We start from the raw sequence: 9803 nt of genomic DNA on the forward strand, positions 1-9803 counted from the left end.
GGTCTAAAGATCGATACTGTCTCCAGGATGAAGTCATGGTTGGGATGAATCTCTAACCATAAAGAAGGATGCACGAGAAGTACAGAAACAGGGTACATTATTTCAAAGCAAAACAAAAAGTTACTTTCCCCAACTTTATTAAAGAAAAAAAAAAGCAATGGTGGTAAATCTCTAGAACATGGTCAATTTCCTGGGATTCCTCCCTCGAAAATGTGACATTTGATTTCCAAACACATGCCGATGCACATGGTTCCCATCACACTAGGCAGGCGAGAAGCTGAAATCCTGATGTGCTCATCTTCCGACTTTCCCCAGTCTGTGGTCTGTCTTTGGGTCAGCAATGATTGCCTGAACAGCTACTATGGCCTCATTAATCTTCGTCTGTAGCTCTCTGAGCTCTTCTATGTGCAGCAATCGCAAGATCTGAGCAGCTTCGTTCAGAACTGCATCTGTTATAAGACAAGAACACTGCATCTGTGTCTGTGTCTGTGTGTGTGTGTGTGTGTCTGTGTGTGTGTGGTTTCTGTGCTTCCAGCCACCCCCGTACACCTCAGAACAAGTCCCTCAATATAGCTTGACTTAAAGCAAGATAACTTACCTCCTGTGTCAAAGCCAAGAATATGTTTGTCTAAAGCAACAGGTAAGCCCTTTTAAAAAATAATGACAAAAAAAAAGACTATTTAGTTAAGAGTCACTTTTCTCATTTGAAATTAAAGAGTTGCTTGCTATTCAGGGACTGTTACAAGTTACCCTGTGAAGAACTGGCTTTCCGTGTTACAACCACCCAGGAAAGAGTGCTCTTCAAATGTACCAGAGACACTAAAATAAAGTCCACCCAACTTTTTAAGCCAGGCCTGTAAGGGTCCTTAACTGCAAAAGGCACTTGATGCTACTCAGGAAGGAGGACCAAGAGCTAAGCAAGTACTACACAAATTAGATTACAAATGATACTACAAAATATACAAACATATATAAAACATACAGTTTTCTTCAGTCAACTTGTTTAACAGATTATATATTTAATGTTTTATTACAAGAAGTTACTTTGATATGATCTTAGTCAAACAGCTTAATTTTCCAACTCATTAGCACCTGCATCCAGTAACAGGGCTAATAACATATAATGAATGTAGGAGTAGACTTGTCCTGATTGGCTGTGTTATCACCTGGTACCACAGACTGGCGTTCTTTACCTGCCAACAGACTATCAAGGGACAGCTACCCTTGACATCAACTATAGCCCTCAAATATTAGTCAGGAATGGCTACCCAGACCAGTTTGTGATTTGAAGTTACAAACTGTAGCACTCAAGATGAAGCTAGATTCTACTTTGCAACAGAAGCAGAATTGAGGCTCAGCACTGTTTCGCACTGCCATCATTTTGGTGAATGAATGACTATTATGCCAGAACAATTTGCTGCTTGTTCTATAGTGTGGGTGAAATAGGCTGGTCTTTGATCCAATTTACAGTGGCCAATTTATACATAGTTAAACTAGTAAGAACCTTTAGTAGGAAGTGGAGTGTCTTTCAGAGGCACCTACACTGCACTGCCCGGGATCAGCAGCCCTTCATTACTGCTGCACTTGCTAAAGGGGTCACAGGACAAAGGGCATTGCAGGACTTGAGAGAGGGAATGGGGGTGGGGGCAGGCACAGAGCATTCATTTCAACATCTGTGTAGTAAGAAAGGACCATTATTGGCAACTGCAGCTCCTATCCCTTACCCAAGAACATTCTCTACATTGTCACTTTGGAGAGATTTCCCTTTTTTTTCTTTTTTTGAGAGAGGGTCTTACTACGTAGTCGAGGCTGGCCCTGAGTCACAGAGATCTCCTGTCTCCCTAGTGCTAGGATTAAATGCTTACACCTACACCTCTGGCATTATCAGGGATTTCTGAATTGACAACATGGTTAAAAAATATTCCAGTAGCATTCTTCAAGGGGAGGTTGTCATGGCATGCTGAACAAAGTGAGTTAAATGACAAAGACTCACAAGTGTGAGGATGGGATCTAGACTTGACAGGACAGTGGTGTGTCCTGCCTTTCTTACCACACATCCAAACAATCCAATCCATTTCACAAGGCACGTTTCTAGTGGGCACAGGTCTCAGTTTGCAGACTGCGAATAGATGACTGGGATTCTCTAGAATGTGAAATGTGAACAGACAAATTCTCTGCTCACCCATCTGTCTGAACCTCAGTCACTCAATACACTGAATTTGCTTAAGAATCAAATTCAATTCACACATAAGTCAGCTACTCTTGCTCCTGTTCCAACAGAATGAATATCTTTTTCTTTTGGTTTTTCAAGATAGGGTTTCTCTATGTAGCTCTGGCTGTCCTGGAACTTACTCTATAGACCAGGCTGGCCTCAAATTCAGAGATCTGCTTGCCTCTGCCTCCTGCATGCTAGGATTAAAGGTGTGCGCTACCATACCTGGCCCATTTATCTTAAGAAAACACTAAGTGTGAATGCACCGCAATACCTGAAGGAGTTCCCATTAGATGGCTTAGTATCTTAGAAACACACATACCTCTTTCGTTTGATTAGCTTTAGCAACTGCATCCTGTGTTAGACGCTCCTGAACCAAAATGCGAATTGCCTAGAAAGCCCAAAAACACCTTGCTTACTATTTTACCAGACCACTAATACACAAACGCTCACCCCTGCCCCAATGCTGGGATTGGATCCAAACTCTAATGCATACCAAGCAAGCACTCTACCACTGAACTACATCAGCCCTTAATATGCTGACTTTTGTGCCTGGTAAATCTAAGAAAACTTCTATAGTATCACAACTATGTGAATGCCTAACAAAATAAATATGTATCTAGACCTAGGACTTCACAAAACTTTGTTATAGCCACATACTCCTGGATTTTCAAAGTTTGGCAAAAGTACCCAAATACACTGCATTATCTGCTTCTCCTCTCCCTTAGTTTATGACTAAAGCTGATGTGACCACTGTAGGACTGCCCCAATGAAATCTGCATACTGGACTAAGCAAATAAAACTTTGAAACAGCTAAATTTAACTAGCAACAACTTGATGTCTTTGGCATCTAAGCTGGTCTGAGAAAATCCATTCAGATACAACATAAATATTCTAATAAGCTAAGAATACTAATTTTTTTTGTGGAAACTGTCTACGTAACCCATATAATTCTAATAAGTAGGATAAATAATAATCCCTTCTACATAGAGGGAAGTCTATTCAACTTACTACAAAGTATAGTGACCTTCACTCTCAAAGCTTTCCATCTCCTACATCAGCAGTTACCCAACAGTATCTAATCACCATTTGCATCTTCCTGCCCCACTCCACTCCACGTTTACAGCAGTAACTTTACGGAATGCTTTTCCTTCCTCAAAAATAACGCTCTTTCAGGGAGCTGTGGTTCTTGATGGAGGAGTATAAATTGCATAGTTTATCTAGAAGTGGAAGATGCTGAAGACGAGAGCATTGTTTCCCAAAGAGGTCTTGTTGTGTGGCTAAGTTCACCATTAGTGATTTGGCATTTCCCCTTTCCTCAACAACAAACACTCTCACCCGACTGAACAAAGATGGCCCTACAACTGTCTATGCTTGGATGTTTATTATCTTCTAGGTCTTAGTTCCTTTTTTTCTTTTTCGAGACAGGGTTTCTCTGTAGCTTTGGAGCCTGTCCTGGAACTAGCTCTGTAGACCAAGCTGGTCTTGAACTCACAGAGATCCACCTGCCTCTGCCTCCCGAGTGCTGGGATTAAAGGCGTGCGCCACCACTGTCCAGCAGGTCTTAGTTTCTTAATAAGCGTTTTTTTTCTTTTGCTGTGAGGTATATGTGTGTACACGTTCATGTGTACTTGTACACATGGGTGAACATCACGTGTGGAGATTAAAGGCTGGTCTGGTCTGGTCTGGTCTGGTCTGGGTGTCTCCCAGTTGTTCTCGCCCTTTTTTCCAGACTAGCCTTTCTCTACTAAACTGCCTTTATATATCTGTCAAAAGTAAAAGCAGGGCAATGACCAGTGTGAGATGGCTCCCACTGATATGGCTCAAATGGCTGGCCAGCATGCCCCAGGGATCCACCTGTCTCTGCCTTCCCAGAAGAGATTTTTGTGCTTGCTTATTAATGTGTGTATTGAGTTCCAAAATCAGTCCTCAGGCTTCCGTGGTAAGCACTCTACCAGCCGAGCCAACTCTCACTGTTTTTTGTTTTCTTGTTTTTTTTTTTTTTTAAGTATTTCTCAGCAAGATTATTACTAGGACTGAGTGAAGTATTTCTCAGCAAGATTATTACTAGGACTGAGTGAAATTTTATTTCTGCAAAGACAAAACACATTGGTGTGCATACATCTAATGCTGGGATACCAGCTTCCTACCAGACAATGTGAAACAGATAAAATAATGATGTGTGTTCTCAGTCCCACATTCTTTTGAATTTCTATTTATCAGCCTATCATAAACTTAGGTAAAAACAGACAGCTTTCAGAAAAGTGAAGATTCTTCTACATATGCAGTTTCTGTCAAGAATAACATGGCACCTTACCTTAAGCATTACCAAGTAATCATCATGACGCTGAATCTGAAGGAGGTTAGCCAGAGCCATGACACCAGCCTTAAAATCAGGATTATTTACTATAAAAGATTAAAAATGAATAAACATAAACCTTACAGCTCTGCAAACATCATAATTACTTATCTGAACATATGAGCTTACAAAAATACCAACTTTCTGGGTCAGACTCATCCCCAGTCTTTTTGCTGCTTTCAAGGAAAGCCACAAAGCAGTGCACCACGCCAACAATGAGGAAAACGGGTGCAAGGTCTCCGTACCAACCGCACTAGCCTGATCAAGCCAAGTTAACAAATGGCCAATTTAACACTAAGCCTGCCCTGGAGTGGTCTGCAAGGCCCATTTATAGACACTTTTAATTAATGTTTCTTCCCAAAGCTATTAATTTTAATATAGATGCCTTCAGCCAGGTGGTGGCAGCTCACACCTTTAATCCCAGCACTGAGGAGGCAGTGGCAGGCGGATCTCTGAGTTGGGGGCCAGCCTGGTCTACAAGGGTTAGTTTCAGGACAGGCTCCAAAGCTATAGAAAAACTCTGTCTCAAAAAACAAACAAATAAAAACAAAAGTAGATGCTTTAGTGGGTAGTTTTCCCAATGCTTTTCTGTGTACAGTGGCTCTGGAGTGTGTAAGAAGCTCGTTCACTCTAAGAATAACTTATATCACGGGTCACAGTCAATCAGTCGATGAAAGCATATTCAACACACCACACTCTAGGGAAATTTTTAAATGTAACACCTTAAAAGGGAATTACTAAAAGTGCACGTGGGACTTGAAATAATGAAACATTTTATCATTTGTCACTGGATTAAAAAAAATAAATTATACTGTCAGAAAGTGACCAATAACTGGCACAATGAATAAGAAATCAAAATCCAAAATATTTGGAGCAAAAAACCACCTGCATTTTAACATTCAAATATTCAATGGTGAGGGGGTTGGGGGAGAAAAAAAAGCATACTAGAACTGACAATAAAATACAGGAAAGAACACAGTTAGTGCCATTCATCTCAAGCACTGACTTAAGTTACACCAGTCTTCATTCTAGAAGTAGAAAGCATTTACAAAACCAAGACTGTCACCTGTGGGCATCACATACTCACCGTCCAGGTTGATCAATGGCTCTGCATTTTTAGCTGTGTTGTCAGTATTTTTCCTGTTATCGGGTACTAAGTCCTTGTATTTTTCAGCTATAAAAAACAGGCAACTTAAGGTTAAAATAACTATTGTTTACTGAATTTAGCTGAACCATTGTGACATCCACTCAAAATTATACTTTATATACAAAAACTAAAGAAAGAGAAGTAACTTTTTGATTCACCTAAAATACTTGCTTACTTGATACAAGTTTCTGAGCTAAAGCTGGCCCTGAACCCTGACCCTCTCAAACGCTTGGATTACAGGCATAAGCTTTGCGAAATACATTTCAACATCTAACATTTAGGAAATAAAGTCTTTTATACCTTGCTGTTAAATTTAGGACAGAAGAATGGACGGGGACACACATACACATGAATTACCTAAAATTAAACAGAAGCAGGGCGAGGTGGCAATATACCTGTGGCTCCAGTCACAGAGGTCAAGCAGGAGGGTCACAAATTGTAGGACTGCCTGAACTACATATCAAATTCAGTGATACTATGGGCAACTTGGCCAAAATCTGTCCCAAGCTTTAAAAAAGAACATTAGGTGGAAAGTAAAAATTTCCCCCAAATCTTTTCAAAACTGAAATACTGCTTTCAACTCAAAACCATGTAAAGTGTAGTATCATACACAAATTAGAACATATCATGGAAATTAAAAATTCTAAAGGCATTTTGTTTTCACTTCAAAATATTTAAAAGAAATAATGAATAAACTTAATGCCAAAAATGGCTTCTCAGATCTTCATCTAAGAAAACTCTCTGTACTGTTATAATTTTCCCATGAATCTAAACTTTAAAAAGTAGTGAAATTGAAAAGATTTTAATCACTTTGGCATGTGATTGCAAGGGTTTTTAGTAATGGCAAGGCACACAAAAAATGGCAATGATTCAACAGATTTAAGTCCTAAGTCAAGAACACCAATGCCTCCTGCTGATGAAGGCCAATATTGCTGCCTTAGTTAGCTTGGAGCCCCTGCTCCTGCAGTGCTGAAAACTGGAAATTAAACATAGCCTGTTGTGTAGTTTAGATGTTTAATACACTTTTGGTACTATTTGTCTTTCAACTCTTTCCTTTTTGCAATATAAAACTATCATATTTCATACATAAGCTTTTGAGAAATGAATGCATATGCTAATCAACTGTGGGGATACAGCACAAGCCACCAACACTGAAGGCAAGTATAAATGGAACAAACGCAATGAGAAAAGGCAAGGCGAATGAGTAAGAATCCACGTGGGAGCAGCCGAAGATCAGCTTTGATAAGGTCTAAGATCCCAAGGATAATCTATAGCTAATGACCTCCCACACAGTTGCTACCAACCCAGAGAAGGAAACAGAAAACACTCTAAAGACCCTAAACATTAGCAAGATTGGGTTGCATGGTTTATAGTTCCAAGGAAAGGAAACTGATAATGCCTGAGAAGTGTGACTAGAGCTGGTCGTTAGATAGAAGCTGCATTCTAAAGCCCATTTCAGAAATTAGTCAACGGACCATGCCGCTGAGAACAGAAGGCAGGACCCTTTAACACACCCACACTCACATTCCCCACAAAACATACCATTATCTCCATATTCAAGTCTAACAGCTAAACCAAGAAGCCAGTCAATTGCTTCCTGTCGCTCCTGAATCTTGAAAGGACAGTTAACATCTTTGAGATACTGCGAAGGGAAGGGGAAAAAAAAAATGGATTTCATTATCATACAGCCACAGAACTAAAGAACAGCAGATTTGACACAGGCCTCAATATGGATCTTTAGGAATTTCTTATAACATCTATATCATTAATTTTTTGGAGTGCCTTATGCAGCCCAGACTGGCCTTTGGAGTCCAGATACACATGACTGGCTTGGGACTCCTGATTCTTTCCACCTCCCAGGTACGAGGGTTACAGTGTGCATCCCCACTTCTATTACTATTAAACCTCTGATGTGATTACACAGCTCAGAAGAAAACATTGAAGAGTATCATTTTAAGTGAAACAATGAAATACTCCCTTAAAAAAAAAAAGGTTGTATTGGGAGATCCCAGGAAGGACAGCTGGATTCAAGAATAACATCATTTAGATAAGAAACCTTAGGTCTAGAAAAATCTGATACTCAACAGTGGCTATACAACTTAGATGTGAGGCCAAAGCCTTAGCTTTGATTCCAGGCCCAGTGCACAAGGCAATTAGATAAAATGATAAAATCCGTTAAAAGGAGGACAGACAATTCAGTCACTTATTAGAACTTTAACTTTCATATATGAATGTCATAACAAATGCTTAACAGAGCAAGTTATGGAACATGTGTGTTGGCTATAGCCAAGTATTTGCTAGGCAAATGAGAGGACCCTTCAGACTCTTAGAAGCTGAAAATACATCCTAGCAACAAAGTTTTCAGTCAAAACTTCAGGGATAATTTATGAATTGATATTTTTTAGTCACAACTCATTTTCTAACCAAAGATTTTATTTCTTTAATAAACCAACTAACTCTCATTCACAAGATTTGACCAAGATCAAAAAACACTTGTTAGAGTTGGGCGAAGTAGTGCACACCTTTAATCCCAGCACTAGCAGCAGGCAGATCTCTCTGAGTTGAGGCCAGCCTGGTCTAAAAAGAGAGTTCCAGAACAGCTAAGGCTATTACACAGAGAAACCCTGTCTTAAAAACCAAAATCAAAATAAAACAAACTTGTCAGTACTAAAATATTTTAAAAATACAAGTTGCAACTTAAAATCTAGAGGTTAACCACCCAATAGATGTTTTCAAATATGTCTTAAACAATGAGGTTCCTGATAGTCTTTCGGTGAATAATGATTTATCTTTATCTTACTATGAGTCTGGGTCTTTTATATAAGCAATTATCTTTAATCTCTGCATACTTTCCATCATTTGTACCTTTTACATGAAGGAACAGGTGCATAGGACAAGTGAATAAACAGAAAACACTAGTATTATATTTTAAAATCTTTTTAAAAAATTGAAAAAAAAGTTTAATGTTAAACAAAAACAAACCAACAGAAGCAGTGGCAGTGACAATACCCGTGTGGGCCCTGCTGTGGGTGAGCACTTGTGGGGACAGGCCTGTCAGGTATATTGCTCATGAACAATACAAGGAGGCTGGTGCCACTCACTCCCATTCGCTGGCATTATAACGAGGTGATTTTTTTATTGAGTTTTCAAAACAATTTTTTCTGCAAAATATTACTAAAATTAGAATAAATCAATAGAAAATCTAATTGTAGTCACAAAAAAAAATTGAAATCCATGAAATTCGCTTTACTGATACTGATCACTATTATATCTTGAAAGAATATAAGAATTTCCAACTCAACTTCATGCCCTCTTTTTCTTCCTGGTTCATTACCTTTTCGAAGAACTTGGGCCAGTCACTGCTGTGGATATTTCTCAGGTTACCTCTGTCTTCAATCTTGTAGTGTCTAATTTTCTGGTCTTCAAGCCAAACAATGAAGTTTCTAAACTCTGTTTCATCTGCAACAAAAACATCACATATTAAGTCACGAGTCCTAGCGATCCTCTGTGACTTTCCCACCTGCAAACACTAAGTCAACTGACCTGACCCATCCCACTCCACCCCATCCCCTACCCCCAATAGAAGTAAGCAAGTGTTCAAAGTTCAGACTCTGGAGCCACAGATTAACTGCAATACACTCAAATTCTGGGTGTACCTCAGAAAACTGGGTACACTTTCTAAGTTTCAGATTGTTCAGATAAAAGATGAGGATAGTAATGGGGCTTATTGCATGGGGCTGTTTTTACTATTAAATGAACTAAACATGCATGAAACAGTGTACCTTAGTTCCTTCAGAGTATGAGGGGCACTGGACAGGTAAAAAGTTAGAAGCAAGTCAACAGAGTAAACAAGAAATAAACATTACAGCACCCCGAACACAAATATTTAAAAACTGAAAGATAGGAGACAGTATACTATTTCTAGGATGCCTTTGCTTCCTTAGATTTTCCCTAACATACTCAGGAAAGAGTCTCATTTCACATGTCAGAGAGCTGAGATTCAAACCCCAATTTCGGACCTATCACCACACCACCCATTAAGCTTTGCGTCAAAAACCAAGTATACAAAAAAAAAAAAAAAAAAA

At 39.2% G+C, this 9803-nt stretch overlaps 1 protein-coding gene across 2 annotated transcripts in view; it reads right to left on the minus strand.

The window, feature by feature from the left end:
* Positions 1-100: 100 nt before the first annotated feature.
* Rtraf (RNA transcription, translation and transport factor) overlaps positions 101-9803 on the minus strand; it is a 10440-nt gene continuing 737 nt past the window's right edge. The window contains exons 2-8 of one of the 2 annotated variants that reach the window (XM_005367601.2): positions 9053-9177; positions 7261-7360; positions 5659-5745; positions 4530-4618; positions 2535-2603; positions 599-647; positions 101-449 (exon numbers count right to left, since the gene is read on the minus strand). In XM_005367601.2, coding sequence (XP_005367658.1) covers positions 295-449; positions 599-647; positions 2535-2603; positions 4530-4618; positions 5659-5745; positions 7261-7360; positions 9053-9177 — 674 coding nt within the window. In that variant the 3' untranslated portion in view covers positions 101-294. The remainder of the gene's footprint in view (positions 450-598; positions 648-2534; positions 2604-4529; positions 4619-5658; positions 5746-7260; positions 7361-9052; positions 9178-9803) is intronic. The other variant, XM_005367602.3, reaches the window with a different exon arrangement.

Source organism: Microtus ochrogaster, unplaced genomic scaffold (genome assembly GCF_000317375.1).
Source record: "Microtus ochrogaster isolate Prairie Vole_2 unplaced genomic scaffold, MicOch1.0 UNK21, whole genome shotgun sequence".
In the NCBI taxonomy this organism is placed as follows: Eukaryota; Metazoa; Chordata; class Mammalia; order Rodentia; family Cricetidae; genus Microtus; species Microtus ochrogaster.